Source organism: Piliocolobus tephrosceles, chromosome 6, assembly GCF_002776525.5.
Source record: "Piliocolobus tephrosceles isolate RC106 chromosome 6, ASM277652v3, whole genome shotgun sequence".
Lineage (NCBI taxonomy): Eukaryota > Metazoa > Chordata > Mammalia > Primates > Cercopithecidae > Piliocolobus > Piliocolobus tephrosceles.
Window position 1 is genome coordinate 88,717,933 of NC_045439.1, and position 22,830 is coordinate 88,740,762.

The 22,830-nt window shown below is 42.8% G+C and overlaps 2 protein-coding genes across 7 annotated transcripts in view; both read left to right on the forward strand.

The window, feature by feature from the left end:
* The window catches only part of HYKK (hydroxylysine kinase), a 33,659-nt gene extending 20,628 nt beyond the window's left edge, over window positions 1-13,031 (forward strand). For 3 of the 6 annotated variants that reach the window (XM_023195691.3, XM_023195693.3, XM_023195694.3), the window contains exons 4-5: window positions 156-339; window positions 6,614-7,856. In XM_023195691.3, the coding sequence (XP_023051459.1) occupies window positions 156-339; window positions 6,614-7,074 (645 nt within the window). In that variant the 3' untranslated portion in view covers window positions 7,075-7,856. Of the gene's footprint in view, window positions 1-155; window positions 340-836; window positions 932-6,613; window positions 7,857-12,864 lie in introns of those variants that run through there. The other 3 variants (XM_023195695.3, XM_023195696.3, XM_023195692.3) reach the window with 3 other exon arrangements.
* A 706-nt stretch (window positions 13,032-13,737) lies between these two features.
* On the forward strand, window positions 13,738-22,830 carry PSMA4 (proteasome 20S subunit alpha 4). The gene is made up of 9 exons (XM_023195697.3): window positions 13,738-13,869; window positions 15,228-15,253; window positions 15,500-15,542; window positions 15,809-15,971; window positions 17,509-17,586; window positions 18,189-18,277; window positions 19,875-20,005; window positions 20,789-20,912; window positions 22,411-22,830. The coding sequence occupies exons 2-9, from the start codon at window positions 15,251-15,253 to the stop codon at window positions 22,563-22,565; spliced, it is 786 nt and encodes a 261-aa protein (XP_023051465.1). The 5' UTR covers window positions 13,738-13,869; window positions 15,228-15,250; the 3' UTR covers window positions 22,566-22,830.

The window sequence follows — 22,830 nt, forward strand, 5'->3', positions numbered from 1 at the left end:
AGTCGAGATCGTGCCAGTGCACTCCAGCCTGGGCGACAGAGTAAGACTCCTCTGTCTCAAAAAAAAAAAAACAGAAAAATGTGCAGCACCTCCCACCTCTCAACAGTGGTTGCTCTGTCAAGAGACTAAGAATATCTCGCTTTTGATTGATTCAGAAATTCCATCACCCAAAGTTAAGTAGTCTTCATCGGAAGAACTTCATCTGGAATCTGAAAAATGTTCCTCTTCTGGAGAAATACCTGTATGTCCTGGGCCAGAATCGAAACCGAGAGATTGTCGAGCATGTCATTCATCTGTTCAAGGAGGAAGTAATGACCAAATTAAGTCATTTTCGAGAATGTGAGTATTCTCCCAATTAAGTATTTTTCTTGATATTTAAACTGTCAAATTTCATATCATCAAAAAAGTATGGAGGTACAATTTAGCTTTATCAAATCTTAAAATTTTGCCATATTTGCTTCTATTGCTTTTTAAATAATATTTTTACTTTCCTCAAAATTGCTACATTTGAAGCCTCCTCTAAACTTTACATGAGTCTACCTCTCTTCTTCCCATTAAATTTGCACATTACATATGTATGATTTATAAATTATTTATAGTAGGGTTTGTGTTTTTCAAACTTTATATCAATGGTATCACACTGTGTATTTATTCTGCAACCTGCCTTTTCTATTCAACATGTTTTGCAGATTGATTCATGTGAATATTTGTAGTTTTAGTTTAGTTTATTAGTTTTAACTGCTAAATAGTATTCCATAGTATGAATATACCATAACTTATTTGCATGTACTATTACTATAATTTTTTGGTCCATTCTCTTGTTAATGGAATTTTAGGTTGCTTCCCATTTCTTTGCTACAAAAATGATGCTTCAATGAACCCTCTAGTAGAGGAGTCCCCAGACCCCAGGAACTGGGCCACACAGCAGGAGGTGAGCAGAGGGAAAGCAAGCATTACCGCCTGAGCTCTGCCTCCTCTCAGATCAGCAGTAGCATTCGATTCTCGTAGGAGTGCAAACCCTACTGTGAACTGCGCATGCGAGGGATCTAAGCGAGAATCTAATGCCTGATGATCTGAGGTGGAACAGTTTTATCCCAAAACCATCCTTCCCCTAGTCTTCTGTCCATGGAAAAATGGTCTTCCATGAAACCAGTCCCTGATGCCAAAAAGGTTGGGAACCGCTGCTGTAGTATATATCTGCCTGTGTACACAGACATGTGTTTCTCTAGGTATATATCTAGATACAACCAGCTTTTTCATCCAGCATTAAGTACTGGTCAAAGGCAAGGAACTGGCTGGGCACAGTGGCTCACACCTGTAATCCCAGCACTTTGGGAGGCCGAGGTGGGTGGATCACTTGAGGTCAGGAGTTTGAGACTAGCCTGGCCAACGTGGTGAAACCCAGTCTCTAATAAAAATCGAAAAACTAGCTGGGCATGGTGACATGTGCCTGTAATCTCAGCTACTCAGGAGGCTGAGGCAAGAGAATCGCTTGAACCCTAGAGGTGGAGGTTGCAGTGGGCCTAGATTGTGCCAGTGTACTCCAGCCTGGGCAACAAAGTGAAATCCATCTCAGAAAAAAAAAAGGCAAGTAACTGAAGGGCATTTCTATCAAGGCCTAAGATAGGCAGTATGTGTTTCTCGGTGTTTACTTACTTTGTGTAAACACAATGTAAGGTGTAGCATAAAAACAGAGTTGATTTTTTTCCCTTTAAACCTGTTTTTCCCCCAGTCTTCTTCATCTCATTAAAGGGGTATCCACCATTCACCTAGTTAATCTGGACAAAAAGTTAGAAGTCATCAGGCTTCACTTTGTTCTTTCTCTCACATCACAAATCCAATCAAATTCTATCCATTCTTTCTTCAAAGGAGAGCCTATGATCTGGATGATTGCAGTGGCCTTATAACTGGTCTCCCTGCTCCTACTCTGCCTCTCTACCATATATATTCACTTATCTTCCCTTTTTTTTCTCAGTACTACTTTTATAAGATTCTTCGTGTCATTGCATGTGCTAGAGTTGGCTAACTTTTATAACTAGAATATTGTATTCACTAATATACCACACATTATTCTACTCTTAAAAGATACTTGGGTTGTTTCTTATTTGGGGCTACTAAGAACAGTGGTGCCGTGAACATGCTTGAGTCTCAGTATACATGTTCATTAGTCTTTGAGTGTATACTTTGGGGTAGGATTGCTAGGTCATAGGGCATGTCTAATGTCTATATTCAGCTTTACTGGATAATACCAATGTTTTCAAAAGTGGTTCTATGAATTTATACTACAGCTAGCAGAGTGTGAAAATTTTCATTGTTCTATACCCTTGGGGTGGTCAGACTTTTAAAATTTTCTCAATCTGATTTGTACATAATACTTTATCATTATATCATGGTTTTAAAATCCATCTCCCTATTTATTGGCCATTTGAAATATATTCTTGAGAAATGCCAAGTCAAGTCTTTGGCCTTTTTTCTATTGAATTTTTTTTTTCTCATTGATTTGTAGAACTGCTAAATATATTCTGGATATGAGTCCTTTGCTAGTTATATGTGTTACAAATATTTTGTCCCATTCTCTGGTATGTGTTTTCATGGTATGGTATGTTTGGATGTGTAATTCTGAATTTTTTTTTTTTTTTTGAGGCAGTCTTGCTGTGTCACCCAGGCTGGAGTGCAGTGGCGCGATCACAGCTCACTGCAGCTTCGACCTCCTGGGCCCAAGCGATCCTCCCACCTCAGACTCCCAAGTAGCTGGGACTAAGCTATCCACCATCATGCCTGGTGAATATTTTTATTTTTGTAGAGAGAGGGTTTCTCTATGTTGTTCAGACTGGTCTCAAACTCCTGGGCTCAAGCGATCCTCCCACCTTGGCTTCCCAAAGCACTAAGATTACATGAGCAACCACACCAGGGCCCTGTTATTTTTTACAGCTTTATTGAGTTGTAATTCACAAACCATGAAATTCACCATTTATTTATTTATTTATTTGAGCTGGAGTCTTGCTCTGTCACCCAGGCTGGAGTGCAGTGGTGCGATCTCGGCTCACTGCAACCTCCACCTCCTGGGTTCAAGAGATTCTCCTGCTGCAGTAACCCAAATAGCTGTGACCACAGGTGTGTGCCACCATGCCTGGCTACTTTTTTTGTATTATTACTCATGGATATTTAGAAGTATAAATCCTGTTCCCCAAAATACGATGAACCTTTTTGGTTATATTTTATTGTTGATCTCTACGGTAACTACATTGTGATCAGAGAACATACTTTATATTAGTGCTGTCCAGTAGGACTTTCTTCAATGAAGGAAATGTTCTATATCTGTGTTGTTCAATACAATAGCTCCTATGTGGCTATGGGCATTTGAAATGTGGCTAGTGCTGCTAAGGAATAGGAATTTCAATTTTATTTTAATCTTACTGAGCTAAAAAAATTTTTTTTATAGCTGGGACTACAGGCATGCATCACCATGCCTAGCAGATTTTTTATTTCTTTTTATAGAGATGGAGTCTCACTATGTTGCCCAGGCTGGTCTCGAACTACTGGCTGCAAGCGATCCTCCCACATCAGCCTCTGAAAGTGCTGGGATTACAGGTATAAGCCAATGTACCCAGCTTGAATCCTGTTTTGTTTTTTTTTTCTTTTTGTTTTTTTGAGACGGAGTCTCGCTCTGTCGCCCGGGCTGGAGTGCTGTGGCCGGATCTCAGCTCACTGCAAGCTCCGCCTCCCAGGTTTACACCGTTCTCCTGCCTCAGCCTCCTGAGTAGCTGGGACTACAAGCGCCTGCCACCTCGCCCGGCTAGCTTTTTGTATTTTTTAGTAGAGACGGGGTTTCACCGTGTTAGCCAGGATGGTCTCGATCTCCTGACCTCGTGATCCTCCCGTCTCGGCCTCCCAAAGTGCTGGGATTACAGGCTTGAGCCACCATGCCCGGCCCTTTTTTTTTTTTAAAGACAGTTTCACTCTGTTGCCCAGGCTGGAGTTCAGTGGCATGATCTCAGCTCACTGTAACCTCTGCCTCCTGGGTTCAGGTTATTCTTATGACTCATCCTTTCTAGTAGCTGGAATTATGCACCACCATGCCTGGGTAATTTTTGTATTTTTAGTAGAGATGGAGTTTTGCCATGTTGGCCAGGTTGGTCTTGAACTCCTGGCCTCAAGTGATCCGCCCACCTCAGCCTCCCAAACTGCTGGGATTACAGGTGTGAATCACCACATCCAGCCCTCCAGTTTGAATCTTAATGAATTTAAATAGCCACATGTGTCTAGTGGCTACCATATTAGACAGATCAAGCTCTATATGATTTCAGTCATTTCAAATACACTTTATCATGTAGTATTTGGTAAATTTTTATGAATGGTTCATGTGTGCTTTAAAAGAAAGTATATTCTGCAGTGTTGAGTATGAAGTTATATATGCCCATTATGTCAAGTTTATTAATAATTTTTAAATTTGCTGTAACTTTCACTTACATTTTGGTCTGCTTTTTTTTTTTTTTAACAATTATTGAGTAAAGTACATGTTAAAGTACATTTTAATCCTACTATGATTGCAGATTGCCTATTCTTTGCTTGTATTTCTGTCAAATTTTGCCATATATATATGTATATAAATTTTTTTTGAGATAGAGTCTTGCTCTGTTGCCCAGACTGCAGTGCAGGGCTCACTGCAATCTCTGCCTCCCGGGTTCAAGTGATTCTCTTGCCTCAGCCTCCTGAGTAGCTGGGACTACAGACACCCACCACCACGCTGGCTAAATTTTGTATTTTTAATAGAAACAGGGTTTCACCATGTTGGACAGGCTGGTCTGGAACTCCTAGACTCAAGCAGGCCTCGTTGGCCTTCCAAAGTGGCCAAAGGGATTACAGGCATGAGCCACCACACCCAGTCAAATTTTACCTTATGTATTTTTGAGTCAATTATATAATATATCCCAATTTCAGAAATACATACTTTAAAATCTATGATTTACAATAATATTGTTTCTATGTGCCCACTCACTATGTTACATTGCTTAAGCATGATTTACACAATCCTAAATCATATAGAAAAAGTCAGCATTATAATTAAAAGTTAAAAATATATACTTTATATCATGTATGTGACTCAGGGCTTCATTGCTCATGGACACTTACATCTCTTACTAATCTTTAGTCAGTGGCTTAAATCCGTGCTTCTTAGACTATCTATGGTAAAAGACAAGTGTGGGTTTTTCCTCCTAACCCATTACAGTCTGGCATATGGTCCTACTATGCATGATTCGCTTACAGTTCGTGTCACATGCAACTAACCATGGGAGTTTGACAAAACTTGAACTCATGTACGCTCCGTTCAATGAGACAAGGCCATTGATCACACTCTTGGATGTCATATCACTGTAAAATTTTCTAAACACTCAACTCTGTTCTTATCTCATGCAGACTAGTAACATTTTGTAGACCAGTACTGGCCACAGACCCCACTTTGAGTAGTACTGACTTAAAATATCACCACCAGGCCAGGCACGGTGGCTCACGCCTATAATCCCAGCACTTTGGGAGGCCGAGGCGGGCAGATCACGAGGTCAGGAGATCGAGACCATCCTGGCTAACACAGTGAAACCCCATCTCTACTAAAAATACAAAATATTAGCTGGGCATGGTGGCGGGCGCCTGTAGTCCCAGCTCCTTGGGAGGCTGAGGCAGGAGAGTGGCGTGAACCCGGGGCTTGCAGTGAGCCGAGATTGAGCCACTGCACTCCAGCCTGGGAGACAGCGAGACTCCGTCTCAAAAAAAAAAAAATACACACACACACACACACACACACACACACACACACACACACACACACACACATATATATCTCACCACCTATTTCAGTAATCAAAAAATGGGAAATTTAGAATTACCACATTATCAGAAAATTTTGTTTAAAATCCTAGGTGAGGCCAGTCATGGTTGCTCAGGCCTGTGTAATCCCAGCACTTTGGGAGGCTGAGGCGGGTAGATCATTTGAGGTCAGGAGTTCGAGAGCAGCCTGGCCAACATGGTGAAACCCCGCCTGTACTAAAAATATAAAAATTAGCTGGGTGTGGTGGCACACGCCTGTAATCCAGCTACTCAGGAGGCTGAGGCAGGAGAATTGCTTGAACCCAGGAGATGGAGGTTGCAGTGAGCCAAGATTGTGCCAGGGTACTCCAGCTGGGCAACAGAGTGAGACTCCATCTCAAAGAATAAAAATAAAATAAAATCCTAGATGAAAATAAAGGTAAATCTGGTTCATTCTAGGACTCTTTGTTTCTTCTAACAATATGAATATGTTTCTATTCTTTTTAAACATTTCTGGGTTTGAGCAGTTCTTTTCACTTTACTCTTTTAATAGCCAAAATCAGGTATTTGTAGTGACTGCAGTCTCCATCTTCTGGCCTTGTATTGATGAAAACAAAACAACCACCCCAAATTAACTGCTTTTATTCTTTTCAGATGAAATTATTTTACTTCAAGAAAAATAGGGCTTGGCCCTTTATCTCTGACTGCTCATCAAATTATCTGAATGGCTTTGCCTATGAAAGAGAAATGGAAGGGGAATAAATTGGGATATTCAATAACTATTTTTATGTGATTTTTCTATTTTCAGGTATCAATCATGGAGATCTTAATGACCATAATATTTTAATAGAGTCCAGCAAGTCAGCCTCTGGAAATGCTGAATATCAAGTGTCTGGGATTTTAGACTTTGATGACATGAGCTATGGCTACTATGTGTTTGAACTGGCAATTACCATCATGTACATGATGATTGAAAGCAAGAATCCTATACAAGTAGGAGGCCATGTCCTTGCAGGGTTTGAAAGCATCACCCCACTGACAGGTGTAGAGAAGGGTGCTTTGTTTTTACTTGTATGCAGTCGTTTTTGCCAGTCACTTGTCATGGCTGCATACTCTTGCCAGCTATACCCAGAGAACAGAGACTATTTCATGGTTACTGCAAAAACCGGGTGGAAACACTTACAGCAAATGTTTGACATGGGTCAGAAAGCTGTAGAAGAAATCTGGTTTGAAACTGCCAAATCCTATGAATCTGGGATCTCCATGTGAGTGAGATCTCCATGTGACTAAAAGTTCACTTTAACGTGGGTAATTAAAATAGGGCCCAATCAAATTTTAGGAAGGATTTTCCTGTATAGTTAAAAATCAATTGATGGAATGGATCAATTCTGAATATGACAGAGCACATGAAATCCCTAAGGTCTTCAAGCAATCTCATGACAATTTTTTAAAATTCACAAAAGTACCACGAGCAAGCATATTTTTCTGTGAGTCTCACTTGCCATGTCTATAAACACATGATACCATTTTGAATCAGATAATCTCACAAGATCTATTCCAGCCCTGAGATTAATGACTGTTTTTAATTTTTAAAATAATATATACATACAGATATATTGACATATTTTAAATATCTGGACATAACATACTGACCTAGATAACATACTAGCAGTTCTATGAAACCTCCTCTGATCTGTCCTTTCTTTCAAATCCCAGTGCACTGTGTCTTTTTCATGGCCCATCACTTTGCATAATGGATCATGGTTGTGCAGTCATCTTGCCTGAGAGCTATTGAGGGCAGAGACCATGTAAAACTTATTTTTGTCTCCTCATCCCTTCTTATCACACCTATTATAGTGCCTTTCCTACAGAGAGGTCTTTAAAAATATTTGAAAATAAACGTGTGCTAGAAGAAAGGATGGAGAAGGCACACACTAAGATGCTTTAGGAGAAAGCACAGACAGCATTCTTTTTTTTTTTTTTTTTTGAGACAGAGTCTCACACTATTGCCCGGGCTGGAGTGCCATGGCATAATTTCGGCACTGCAACCTCCACCTCCCAGGTTCAGGCAATTCTCCTGCCTCGGCCTCCTGAGTAGGTGGGATTACAGGCGCCCACTACCACGCCTGGCTTATTTTTTGTATTTTTTAGTAGAGACGGGGTTTCACTATGTTGGCTAGGCTGGTCTTGAACTCCTGACCCTGTGATCCACCCACCTCAGCCTCCCAAAGTGCTAGGATTATAGGCGTCAGCCACCACGCCCGGCCACAGGCAGCATTCTTGGAGAAAAAATTTTAACTTGTCTGAGAGGGTGATTGAAACTGGAACTCCAGAGACAGATGCTGGAAGACCCTGGGAACTGCAAGGAAGCAAATAATGACATCCAGGCAAGGCCACTAACCCCTCACCTACCTAAATATTATGGTTCCTTTCAGACTGATACCAGGAACCTCCTTAAGCATATATATTTTAATTCTCTATAATTTCTTTTTGGATGACTATGAAGTAGATTGGGTAGACGGAAGCTCACTGTATACTTGGCTGAAGGTATCCCACTGTGTTTCCTTCACTGGTTTCTCTTCATGTCTCCTTTAGTATGATTTAGTAAATGGCTGTTTACTATTCTTATGGTTTCAACTACTCATTGTCTACAGATGACCCAAGCCTAGAACCCTGGCCATTCAAATACTCAATAGTTATCTTTCTATATATAGGAACAGGCATTGATCCTATCTCCATCTTTCTGTCTACCTACCTAGTCTTCCCAAAGTAGATATTTCTCTAAATTGTCTTATATGGTTCATTTTTCACTTCTTTGTCCCTCAATTTCATTTCATTTCTTTTTTTTTTTTTTTTTTTTTGAGGGCAGGGGGACAGGGTTTCACTGCAGCCTCAACCTCCTGGGCTCAGGTGATCCTCCCACCTCAGCCTCCCTAGTAGCTGGGACTTCAGGCATGTGCCACCATGCCCAGCTAATTCTTTAAATTTTTGTAGAGATTGGGGTAATACCTATCTCATAGAGTTAACAGAGTTCATTGTGAGAATTTCATGAGAGAACAGTGCCAAGTGCTTAACACAGTGTGTGGCACATAGGACTCAGTAACTATTTACTCAATAAATGAACCATATTCCAGGTTATCCAAACTCAAAATATTGGAGTAATTTTTTGCTTGCCTCTCTTATATTCAGTGAGCCCTACTGGTTTTTAGAATCGTAGAATTTTAGGAATCTCTGTCTTTCTTGAATTTTTTGTTTTTTTTTGGGTTTTTTTTTTTGTTTGTTTGAGACAGGGTCTCACTCTCACCCACGCTGGAGTGCAGTGGTGTGATCACAGCTCACTGTAACCTCTACCTCCTGAGCTCAAGCAATCCTCCCACCTCAGCCTCCTGAGTAGCTGGGAGTACAGGCATGTGCCACCATGCCTGGCTAATTTATTTTATTTTGTAGAGATAAGGTCTCACTGTTGCCCAGGCTAGTCTCAAACCCCTGGACTCAAGCAATCCTCCTGCCTTGGCCTCCCTAAATGCTAGGACTACAGGCGTGAGCTATCATACCCAGCCTGTGCTGTTTTTTAACAATATATAATAAAAGCCAACATTTATTCAGCACTGAAGTATTTTACACACATTAGCTTACTCAATTTTTACAACAAACCCATGAGGGAAGTACTGTTATTATTAATCCTCATTTTCAGATAAGAAAATAGCAGCTGAAAAAGTAAAAATAATTTGCTCAAAGAGAGCTAGGGCTTAAATCAGGTCTTTCTGATGCAGACCATGCTCTTCACTACCACAAAGTTCCACGCTACTTTCTTTCCCTCTCCCTCCTCTCCTGTCCCTGCTGTGCACACACACATACACACACTCACACACACTAGGAGGAACAAATGAGATCATTCACATGAAAGCACTTACGTTTCTCAAATTTAAGGGATTGTGGCTTTTATCTAGGTGGACCACTCAAGCTAAAAACTGGGAACCAGAAAAATGGACTGAAACTTGGGTTTCACTTTCAGACCAGTGTTGATCCTCTGAATTGATGAAACTCTACAGATTTCCCTCTTGATTGCCCCTGCTAACATAGATTTCCTTTCACGCAATTCCTAATGCAAATATTGCCGACCACTGTTTAGATGTTTATATGCTGCATTACATTGATATTTTACTATTTGGTGTTTGTTCTAACTTGTCTCCAATCAATCAATTTCATATGGTTTATATAAACTCTTTGGTGGCTGTGATGGTTAGTTTTAGGTGTCAACTTGCCTGGATTAAGGGACACAGAGATAGGTAGCAAAGCATTCTTCCTGAGCATGTCTGTGCAGAAGTTTCCAGAAGAGACTGGCATTTGAGTCAGTAGCTGAGTAAGGAAGATCCCCCTCATCAATATGGGTGGGCATCATCCAATCTGTTGAAGGTCTGGATAGAACAAAAAGACAAAGGAAAGATGGATTCAGTCTCTCTCCTGGGATAGCCATCTTTTCTTGACCTCAGATAGCAAAACTCTAGGTTCTTGGCCTTCAAACTCCAGGACTTAACCAGCAGCCCCTCAGGGCTGCTTAGGTCCTCAGCCTCAGACTGAGAGTTACACCATCATCTCCTTTGTTCTTCAGCCTTTAGACTCAAACTGAATCACACAATTGGCTTCACTGGTTCTTCAGCTAACAGAGAGCAATCGTGGGACTTCTTAGCCTCCATAATTTAGTTCCATAATAAATCCCCTTCTGTCTGTCTACCTGTCCATCCATCCATCCCATTGATTCGGTTTCTCTGGAGAACCCTAATACAATGCATAAATTAAACATTTATTTTACTTTACCTTCAGGACCTAGCACCATGCCAGGCCCCTAGAAGACCCAGTAAAGAAACGTTGAATAAACTGTAAGAATGAACACACTACTACAAGTGCCAGGTCCTGGTCCTTTCAAACAACGTGGAGAAAACCCAGTTCCAGATTTAGGAATTAATACCATATGTCTGGCAAAGACTCTTTGCTCTTGCAAGTGCCTTCTGTGCAGGCTTTTAACCCCCCTAGACTACAACACACCTTTACTTTCTGGTGTTCTTAGTCTCCCTAACCTCTGCACTTCGTATTATGTAGGCAGATAAAAACTCTGGTTACATATATTGCTGTGTGATGACCAAAAAAATTGTGGCTTAAAACTTCAATCATTTTATTAGCTTATGGTTTCTGGCAGTCATGAATTCAGACAGGCCCTGGGACAGTTTGTCTCTGCTCCCCAGTGCTGGGACCTCAGCTAGTAAGACTTTAAGGCTGGGAGAGAGTTGATGCCTGGGAGAGACTCAATCACTGTGTAACCGAACACTCGTTTCTTAAGAGTCCAGTTGACAAGGGTGAGGTATGATAGAAAGACAGAATTTATTAACCAAAAATAGTAAAGGGAAAGCAGTCAGATTCCTATCCAAATTAATGACTTCTATTTTTAGGAAGAAGGCAGGGGTTTAAAAAGAAAAAACTTGATAAGGAAGACATGCAAGAACTGGGCTGAGTACAGTTGTCCGTGTGTCTTGTTCTGGTGGCTATCTTGGGTTCTGGTCCACCTGGACCCTGGGCTGATGGCATTTCAACAATGGCCAGGTTGTTAACTAGCTGCCTTGAAGTAATCTGTGGAACCTTGCAGCTAGGTCTCCAGACTTGGTCTCTGTGTCTCAGGATTGACCCCTGGAACTTCTAAGAAGACACATAATTAGATACTAATAGACTGTTATGTGAAGGGAGTATATATGATGAGAAAGGGAAGGATGTGGAGTCTAGAAAAGGCTTCTGCAGTTTGCTTCAAGGTTATTACTTTAAACCCAAGGAAAAGGGAGAAAAAAATTTAATGCAATTTGAAGCTAAGCTGCCTGGTTACAACTGGGTACTAGGATCATCTGGAGGGATCTTCACTCAGCTATCTGGCAGGTGACACTGGAACTTCATCTAGGCTGTTGGCCAAACACCTCTCCATGTGGCCTTTGCCTCCTCACAGCATAGTGTCTGGGTCCCAAGAACGACCATCCCAAGAGGACAAGACAGAACCATATCACTATTTGTGACTTGCTCTTGAAAGTCACATGATATCCCTTCCATTGTAGTCACAGGCTCACCCAGATTCAGAATAAGGGGACACAGAACCTCTCAATGGGAACCATCTGTGGCACATCGTAAGAGGAACATGTGGGATGAGAGATGTTGAGGGTTCATCATCCTAAAACATCACTTTAATCCTGTCTTCCCATTACTGACCAAAACAAATTCTGGCACTGAAAGCACTCCACACTTTGGCCTCAAACGCCTTTCCTTCTTTACTTCCTGTATTATATCCTCCATTCAGATCAGATGGAACTACTCAGTCACCCACACTTGTCAGACTCATTCTTCTTTTGTCCTTTTTCTCAACTAATCCTTCTTCTGTTGACCTGAGAAATTCTACCTCTGACTTAAAAGTTACTGTTCACTGAATTCTGCAGAATGAACTAAGGTGGTAGGCAGGGGTCCTCAGAGATGCCATACGTTACACCACCTGAGGATGCTTTCAGAGCACCACCTGCGTGTGACTCTTTGCCATCTTGCCTTGGCTCACTTCCCTGTGTGCTTGGAAAGCAGAGACGATAGGTGAGACCCCAAAATGCAACTTCCTTCCAAGCCATCTCCTTTTCAAAGCCCACATCTCCCAATTATTTTGCAACCAACATGAAGAGGACAGAGTTTCTGCCCAATGGGCTGCTTTTTGGGAGAGACTGAGCAGATGACTTCATATGAACCCAGATCTAGTCAACCTTCTAGCCTGAAAAAACCTGAAATGAATAGTAGATAGTTTACATAGGGACCGAGGCTGAATGAGCAAAAGGGTGGAGAGATGGATAATGAACACATAAACAAGTATGACAATTTCAGTAAAGAAGATAAAATGGTGCGAGTATATGCTGACAGCAGGGTATTGTTTTAACTACGCTGGTCAGGGAAATCCTTTCTGACTGGTGAAAAGCAGAGAAACAGACCAAGGTGAAAATTCTCCCAAAAGTGTGAACCTGACCATAATTTTTTTTTAATTTTTAGAGCCAGAGTCTTTGTCTGACACCCAGGCTGGAGTGCAGTGGCGCGATCACAGCTCACTACAGCCTCAAACTCCTAGCCTCGAGCCATCCTCCTGCCGCAGCTTCCCAAAGCAGTAGAATTACAAACGTGAGTCACCATGCCCGACCATCATCATAATTTTTTTTTTTTTTTTTTTTTTTTTGAGACGGAGCCTCACTCTGTTGCCCAGGCTGGAGTGAAGTGGTACACTCTTGGCTCACTGCAACCTCCGCTTCCTGAGTTCAAGCGATTCTCATGCCTCAGCTTCCTGGGATTACAGGCGTGCACCACACACCCGGGTAATTTTTGTAGTTTTAGTAGAGACGTGGTTTCACCATGTTGGCCAGGCTGGTCTCGAACTCCCGACCTCAGGTGATCCACCCTCCTCGACCTCCCAAAGTGCTTGTGCTGGGATTACAGGCGTGAGCCACCCAGCCTTCCTCATCATAAGGTAAATGTCCAAAATGTATGCATCAGCAGTAAAAGTGAAAGCCAGAATGAAAAAGGGAGATGATGACAGGGGTAAAGTCTTATGTGATTGGAACCATTTCGGGAAACAGGACAAGAATGATAGCAATTAAGAAGCCGGTCCACACTATTTGCTATCCTAGGTCTGAATAGTGAAGAGAAAGTGAAAGTAGAGCGCCAAGGGTAAGAGAAGGAAATTAGTTATTCCACCTTCTGGTTGGCTACGGTCTTCCTGCCCTCCTCCCCATGGCACAGCAACTCCTCCACCTGCTGCAGCGCCGCAGCGCCTCCGCACCCCCGCGCCCCCGCGCCCCAACTCCCACGAGGGCCACGGGTTCTAGCTCCGCCCCACAAGGAGGACTTCCGTGTCCTCGGCCATCCCACCACCCCCTCCCTTAGCGGTTCTGCGCAAGCGCGGGGGCCATATTAGCAGCGGTTGTTCGAGCAGCGCTGGTGGTTTATTTTCCCGGGGAGATAAGGGCTCAGTGGACATCTGAAGTCTTCAGGGTCTTCCATCTGGTGAGCCTTTGGCCCCTGGGGGCCCGCGGAAGCATGGCCGCTCTTCCCTTGGGCTGGGGTCGTGAACGTCAAGACAGTCGGTCCCGGCCTGCAGTTGCCGCTGAGGAGCCGTGGGCACGATGACTCTGCACCGCCTCCACGGTGACGGACCAGCTGCCGGGAATGGCCCCCGCCGGCCGCCGTTGGGGGCTTCCCCGTGCCGAGCCTGGACGGCGGGGCCCGGCGAGGGGGCGAGCTGAGGGTGGGGGGTCTGTGGGCAGGACCCAGGAGTTGGGGCGGCTTCCGTCCCCGGGAGTTCGGTACGTGAAAGTTAGCGCTCCCGGAGGTGCCGGTGAACTCAGAATCGTGCTGTGACCGGCGTCAGGCGTGGAGACCACAGAAAGTTGTGCTTACGCTCGAATCAGAAATCCCCGGCGCGTGTCTCTCTGTGTCCTACCTGTTTCTCTGCTCTGGGCCATCCTTACTTTGCACCTTCCTATTACCTCCACCAGTTCGCTGCCCTCCGTCTCTCACCAGCCAGAGTGATCATTTAAAATGCTAATCAGTTCTTGTGGGCCTTGGGAATCATTCAGAGGAGCCCCAGTGGCTGAGAGAGAAAATTCTGTTTTTACCTGGGCACGCAGGTTCTCCAGGATTTGATTCCAGCTTACCTTTCCAGTCTTGATTCCCTGTATTCCAGTATTTGGGAATGTGGGCTTTGGACTGAGGCTTTACCAAATAACGCTGAGCACCCAGTATTGCCTTTTGCACGAATGGTACTGATGGTGCCCAAGATAACTGCCTCCACCCCCAAGTTCAGGACTCCCTGGAGAAGGGCTAAGTGTCTTAACTTGGCATTCAAGGCTCCGCAGGATTTGGATACTCGCTTAGCTCTTATTTATATATTTTTAAAAACATCAGCAGTTTGTCTCATGCCCACTAAGCTATCCTGCCTCAGTACCCTTTGTTCATACCTTCTGCTCTGTCTGGAGTACCCTTCCCTTCTTTCTTCCCCTGTTCTTTCTCTTAGACCCAAGAGTTCTCAGCCTTATTTCTGCCTCTCCCGTCTCTGATTTACTTTCATTTTCTGTATCGGTTTCTCAAAAAATACTTTCTGGATTTTTTTCATCATCCCTTTTCCCATTCTACCCCCGGTTCCTCTTTCCGCATTATAATCTATGACTGCCTCTCTCACCTAACTGCCAGTATTAGCTTTTCAGGACAGGAATTGGTTTTACACATTTTGGTATTCCAGCATCTAGCATAACGCCTGACACTTAGCTGAATAAAGGGAGTAAATAAAACAGATTTGTAAAGTCAGCAAATGCTTTTTAATTTGTGAATCTTATTTTGATGATGATCTGATTTTCTTTTTACAGGAACTATATAAAGTTCAGAAAACATGGTGAGTTAATACACATGCCAGTAAACTGTTGCCTGATAAATAGTATTGCTTGTACTCAGCTTACAGACTTGTGTGGGAAAATTGAAATAGAAGGAAAGCAGTGAGATGGTGCCTTTTTTCTTGTCAGTTTCCTCTCACCTGCTGAACTTTGTATACCAGGATAGGTTTTGTAAGGTGATTTGTAGGCTTGCAGGAGTTGGCCTACTTTCAGTGGGTAGGAATCACTCATGTGTTTTTCCTTTGCAGTCTCGAAGATATGACTCCAGGACCACTATATTTTCTCCAGAAGGTAAAATAGAAATTGTTTAATCTGCCTCAAGTTTAAAAAAAAAATGTGTTAGACTTTTAGAAAAAAAAAAATTACAAACTTTTTTTGGTAGTTGCAAAGTTCATCCTTTTTGTACTTCGAAGCAATTATGGTCACCGGGTTGATTATACCATAGAAGAGTGAAAGTGGGAATTTGTTTCTAGCTTGCTTCATTGCTGATTTCTTTTGGGTCAGTGGTGCAAGAGCATAGAGGAGAGTCTTGGCTTCTCACTGCTTTTGTTTTGTAGGTCGCTTATACCAAGTTGAATATGCCATGGAAGCTATTGGACATGCAGGCACCTGTTTGGGAATTTTAGCAAATGATGGTGTTTTGCTTGCAGCAGAGAGACGCAACATCCACAAGCTTCTTGATGAAGTCTTTTTTTCTGAAAAAATTTATAAACTCAATGAGTAAGTGAGATTTTAAGAAAGAGTTTAAAAAAAAAAATCTCACTTTCTCACATAAGTGGGATCTATGTAATTTGGGAGGGCTTTTCCGTGTGATGTGGTAGGATTGAAGTTGTACCTTTATTTTGCTTAAAACCTCTTTGAGGCCTGGTAGCATGTGTTACTCCTTTTAAGTGCAGGGCAAACACTTAGTGGAGAAACTAGCATTGTATAAGAGTACAGACTTAGTAGTCACACAGATTTGGGTTCAACTCCAGGCTTCCCCCATGCAGGCTATGTCATCTTGCACAAATTATTTAATTTCTTTGGGCCCCAGAGTCTCCTAAAGTGGTTGTGGCAGTTTAATGAAATAAAATGAATGAAATAAAATAGTATAGTGTCTGGCATATAGTAGGCCCTCAAAGTATTGTTTAGAATAGCTATGCAGGATTTTGTTGAATTATACTGAATCTTACTAAAGAACAAGCCTGTTGGAGGTCTGGGAAGAATTTAGCCAAGCCTTGTACACGGTATGAGATGTTTGTTATATTTAGGTGTGCAGAACTTTGCAGCTCATGGAGAGCTGGCCATGCTAAGTAGAGACTTTCCCTTCAGTGATGGTGGGCTTGGTAAATGCTGATTATCAGGGCCTTTTGATACACTTGTCCAAAGTGGTGTCACCCCTCCACAGAGCCTCTGTTGGGCTCACCCAACAGCTGGCACACTTGGCTAGGCATAGTCACAGGGTGAGTCTCAGCTATAAGAGAGCCAGGGCAGCCCTCAGGAAATGGTCCAAAAAAATGAAATGCACCTCGAGTAGGAGTCTAGCCCTGTACTTCCTAAGCAGGCTTGTAAACCCTCCTGCCACTGTCCCCTGTCACCTCCATCAAGCCAGGCCTTAGGAAATGAATACTACTCAAGAGCAGTCTGTCTAGCAAAATCTTTTTTTTTTTTTTTTTGAGACAGATTCTCGCTTTGTCACCCAGGCTGGAGTACAGTGACGCCATCTCGGCTCGCTGCAACTTCTGCCTCCCAGGCTCAAGTGATCCTTCCACCTCAGCCTCCCAAGTAGCTGGGACTATAGGTGCGCACCACCACACCCAGTTAGTTTTTGTAGTTTTTGTTGAGATGGGATTTCGCCACATTGCCCAGGCTGGTCTTAATCTCCTGGGCTCAAGCCCTCCATCTACTTGGGCCTCCCAAAGTGCTGGGATTACAGGCATGAGCCATTGTGGCGAGCCTATCTTTGTATTCTCCGTTGCTAAATCTTGAGATTTACTTTAGCTTCTTGGCGTTAATCCTGTTACCCTATTCACAGGGTGGTAATGATAAATACATCTATTAACGAACTTAAGGGTGCATTTATTTATCTTTCATGTTGAATGACATCAAGTAAACGTCTCCTACAAAGATAAGACTTTTATAGGTTTCTTCTGAAGGTAGTAGCTGCTGTGAAGCAAACGTAGTGAATTGCTAATAGAATTCTGTGCTTTTTAATATTTATAAACGCTCCTTGCAGGCATCTTCCCTGCTTACAGATCAATATCTTTTTTTCTTCAAGGGACATGGCTTGCAGTGTGGCAGGCATAACTTCTGATGCTAATGTTCTGACTAATGAACTAAGGCTCATTGCTCAAAGGTATGGTCATAAATAGCATAACTGATGATACAGAAATTAGTTTTGATGTTTGTTTTTTTGAGATGGAGTCTCACTCTGTTGCCCAGGCTGGAGTGCAGTGGCGCCACCTTGGCTCACTGCAACCTCTACCTCCCGGGTTCATGCCATTCTCCTGCCTCAGCCTCCCAAGTAGCTGGGACTACAGGCGCGTGCCACCACACCTGGTTAATTTTGTATTTTTAGTAGAGATGGGGTTTCACTGTGTTAGCCAGGATGGTCTCGATCTCCTGACCTCATGATCCACCCACCTCGGCCTCCCAAAGTACTGGGATTACAGGCATGAGCCATTGCGGCTGGCGTAGTTTTGATGTTTCTAAGGAGAGCTCACTTTTGCAAAGATTAAAAGTCATTAAAAATCTTTGAATTGAAAATTACAGATTTTTTTCAACCAAACTTACAAAATATTATTTACTATGAGAATATTCGGATGTTGACTTGTTCCCTCCCCTTCAAATTACAAATGACTGTTAGGTTGTCCCCATGGCATGGATTGCTTTTCAGAGAATATTTTCCTTAGAGTCTGTGTTTTAGAGAAAACTAATATGCCCATCTCTTTATCCTAGGTATTTATTACAGTATCAGGAGCCGATACCTTGTGAGCAGTTGGTTACAGCACTGTGTGATATCAAGCAAGCTTATACACAATTTGGAGGTACTTAAGTTTTTTGAAAATGTTATTCCGGGCCGGGCGCGGTGGCTCAAGCCTGTAATCCCAGCACTTTGGGAGGCTGAGACGGGCAGATCACAAGGTCAGGAGATCGAGACCATCCTGGCTAACACACTGAAACCCCGTCTCTACTAAAAATACAAAAAAATTAGCCAGGCATGGTGGTGGGCGCCTGTAGTCCCAGCTACTCGGGAGGCTGAGGCAGGACAATGGCGTAAACCCGGGAGGCGGAGCTTGCAGTGAGCCAAGATCGCACCACTGCACTCCAGCCTGGGCGACAGAGCGAGACTCCATCTCAAAAAAAAAAAAAAAAGTTATTGCAAAGAGTTAAGACATTTTATGAGTTATAACCCTTTTGAGGTAGTAAAAAACTGAAAATAGACCCTTTGTTTTAAATTGAATTTAATTTTTTTAATTGACAAATAAGAATTGTACATATTCGGCCGGGCGCAGTGGCTCAAGCCTGTAATTCCAGCACTTTGGGAGGCGGAGACGGGCGGATCACGAGGTCAGGAGATCAAGACCATCCTGGCTAACACGGTGAAACCCCGTCTCTACTAAAAAATACAAAAAACTAGCCGGGAGAGGTGGCGGGTGCCTGTAGTCCCAGCTACTCAGGAGGCTGAGACAGGAGAATGGCTTAAACCCGGGAGGCAGAGCTTGCAGTGAGCTGAGATCCGGCCACTGCACTCCAGCCGGGGCCACAGAGCGAGACTCCCTCTCCAAAAAAAAGAATTGTACATATTCGTTGGGTACATAATGATGTTTTGGTACACATAATGATCAGATCAGGGTAAATGGCACATTAATCATCTCAAACACTTCTTTGTGTTGGCAGCCTTCCATATCCTTCTAGCTATTTGAAACTAACGTGTTACAGTTAACCATATTAATCCTACAGTAGCATAAAACACTAGAATTTCATACATTCTTTTTTTTTTTTTTTTTTTTTTGAGACGGAGTCTTGCTCTGTCGCCCAAACTGGAGTGCGGTGGCCGGATCTCAGCTCACTGCAAGCTCTGCCTTTCGGGTTTATGCCATTCTCCTGCCTCAGCCTCCCGAGTAGCTGGGACTACAGGCGCCTGCCACCTCGCCCAGCTAGTTTTTTGTATTTTTTAGTAGAGACGGGGTTTAGCCAGGATGGTCTCCATCTCCTGACCTCGTGATCCGCCCGCATGGGCCTCCCAAAGTGCTGGGATTCCAGGCTTGAGCCACTGCGCCCGGCCCATACATTCTTGCTTCATGTATGAACGTGTTCCTCCGCCATGTAGATTACCCTAGTTTTATTAATAGGATATTGAAAGTCCAAAACAACATTTTCAAATCTGGAAACTAACAGCTGTTTACATAATAATGAAATTCAGTACTGGTCCTTTGTCTGTTCCCTCTCCTGGCTGTGTCCAAATCGTAGAAACAAAAGTGGAATTTGTAATGGAGCTTATCTCTGGTAGCCAGAATACAGAACAGTTTATGAATGCTTAAGTTCACAGAGAAAGGTTTAGCTACATTCACTGAGCTCAAGTAACTATAATGATACTAAATTTAGATTATTCATATATTTGGCTTTTTGTCTTTGTTAAAGGAAAACGTCCGTTTGGTGTTTCATTGCTGTACATTGGCTGGGATAAGCACTATGGCTTTCAGCTCTATCAGAGTGACCCAAGTGGAAATTACGGGGGCTGGAAGGCCACATGCATTGGAAATAATAGCGCTGTGAGTATTTTTGTTGTGCTGTGAAATCTGGCAGAACGTCTAATAGATGCCATAATTTTGCCGTGGTGATGAATGTAAACAGTATTTGAAGATAGCTGCAACAGCCTTAATGTGATATGGAAATATCTGTGATTTCTGTTGGGGACAGAGTTGCTGGTATAGCTAATATACTGGGGTTCGTTAACTACATTAATAAATGCTAATTTTCAGTTAGGAGTTGTGAAATTAGAAGTTGTGATTTTTGTTTCACATCCTAGTTTACAGACCCCCTGAATTCTATGACAGACCCCTTGGGAGACTGAGGACCTCAGGTTAAAGACACACTATATAGAGCATCAGTACCACCTCTTCTCACCCTGTGCCATGTGTGCCCTCCCTGTCATCAAAATTATTTATATGGGCCAGGCATGATGGCTCATGCCTGTAATCCCAGGCCGAGGCAGGCAAATGGCTTGAGCCCAGCAGTTTGAGACCAGCCTGGGGAACATAGCAGAACCCCATCTCTACAAAAAGTACAAAAATTAGCTGGGCACCATGGCATGTGCCTATAATCCTAGCTACGCAGGAGGCCAAGGTGGGAGGAGGAGCACCTAATCCTGGGGAGACTGCAGGATACAGTGAGCACTGTACTCCAGTCTGGGCAACAGAGTGAGCCCGTGTCAAAAAAAAAAAATTGTTTATACTTGTAATGCCAATAGTAATTCAGGCATTTTTCTTCTAGACTAATTCATGTTTCTAAAAAATGTAAAAACTTAAAATTCTGTGTTGATTCATGTTTTATAGGCAGCTGTGTCAATGTTGAAACAAGACTACAAAGAAGGAGAAATGACCTTGAAGTCAGCACTTGCTTTAGCTATCAAAGTACTAAATAAGACCATGGATGTTAGTAAACTCTCCGCTGAAAAAGGTAATTCATATCCTCTACCTTAATTATTTCAACTGAGCAAGAGGAATTAGCAGCTGTTAATTTTTTTTTTTTTTTTAAATATGGAGTATTGCTCTGTCACCAGGCTGGAGTGCAGTGGCACAATCTTGGCTCCCTACAACCTCTGCCTTCTGGGTTCAAGTGATTCTTCTGCCTCAGCCTCCCATGTAGCTGGGACTACAGGCTCACGCCACCACACCCAGCTAATTTTTTTTTTTTTTTTTTTTTTTTGAGTCTCGCTCTGTCACCCAGGCTGGAGTTCAGTGGCGCAATCTCGGCTTACTGCAAGCTCCGCCTCCCAGGTTCACGCCATTCTCCTGCCTCAGTCTCCCGAGTAGCTGGGACTACAGGCGCCTGCCACCTTGCCCGGCTAGTTTTTTGTATTTTTTTTTTTTTAGTAGAGATGGGGTTTCACCATGTTAGCCAGGATGGTCTCGATCTCCTGACCTCGTGATCCGCCCATCTCGGCCTCCCAAAGTGCTGGGATTACAGGCTTGAGCCACCACGCCCGGCCTGAAAAAGAATATTTCTAAATGTTTTTCAGAAATTGTGGTAAATTAACATGTTGCTTTATGTTAGGACAGTTTAGCTCCTGGTGTTCCTTAGAAAATGCCATTTATGGCCAGGCACATTGGCTCACGCATGTAATCCCCAACACTGTGGGAGGCCGAGGTGGGCGGATCACCTGAGGTCAGGAGTTCAAGACCAGCCTGACCAACATGGTGAAACTCCCGCCTCTACTAAAAAGACAAAAAAATTGGCCAGGTTTGGTGGTGCATGCCTGTAATCCCAGCTACTTAGGAGGCTGAGACAGGAGAATCACCTGAACCCGGGAGGCAAAGGCTGCAGTGAGCTGAGATCGCACCATTGCACTCCAGCCTGGGCAATGAGAGCAAAATTCTGTCTCAATAAAAAGAAAAAGAAAATGCCATTTACATGCAGATTGCCCTCTGTTGTCTACTTCCACCCAGTTTCAAGGAGGCACTACTCACTTTCCCTGGTACAAAAAAATTCCTTCCCCTTGAGGTTATCAGTCTGCTTTTCTTGGCCATTTCATGCCTTTTTTTTTAAAAACCTTGAAAAGTCCATAAAAAATGAGCTATTATTACCAGTTGAAGATTCTGGCTGAGCCCTCAGAGGTTCCTACAAGAAAATTGTGGTTCGTCTAATCGGCACAGCTAATAGCAGGCCAGCAATAGCAATTGGTCGATTATACTTTTTCTAAGGGAGTGACAAAATGGCCACTAAGAAAGTTGGGATGGGTGAGGAGAAGGTATTTAAGTAAAAATTGTAATTAAAACATTACAAAGTCAAAGATATTTTGTTCTCATAAAAGGGAATAATATTAAGCATAAAACATAGGAGAGTGCTGAACTAATGTTTAAATGATGTGACCAGCATAAACCCATGAGTGCCTATTAAGTTTCTCTGCTAAGTATGCCTGCCTGCAATACAAATACATGTATGTGTTTGTTTTTAGTGGAAATTGCAACACTAACAAGAGAGAATGGAAAGACGGTAATCAGAGTTCTCAAACAAAAAGAAGTGGAACAGTTGATCAAAAAACATGAGGAAGAAGAAGCTAAAGCTGAGCGTGAGAAGAAGGAAAAAGAACAGAAAGAAAAGGATAAATAGACAAAATTGGAGATTTTATTACTCATTTGGGGCACCATTTCAGTGTAAAAGCTGTCCTACTCTTCCACACTAGGAAGGCTTTGACTTTTTTTAACTGGTGCAGTGGGAAAATAGGACATTACATACTGAATTGGGTCCTTGTCATTTCTGTCCAATTGAATACTTTATTGTAATGATGATGGTTACTCTTCATGGACATCTTAATCTTCCACACACATCCTCTTTTTTTGGAATAAAATTTGGAAAACGGAAATGAAGGAATAAA

What these genes read in the sequence shown, in the direction of transcription:
- PSMA4 (XM_023195697.3), top strand. An exon ending in AAAATTTATAAACTCAATGA is followed by an intron (nt 15,972 to 17,508) that starts GTAAGTGAGATT and finishes TTTTTCTTCAAG; the next exon opens with GGACATGGCTTGCAGTGTGG. An exon ending in GCATTGGAAATAATAGCGCT is followed by an intron (nt 20,006 to 20,788) that starts GTGAGTATTTTT and finishes CATGTTTTATAG; the next exon opens with GCAGCTGTGTCAATGTTGAA.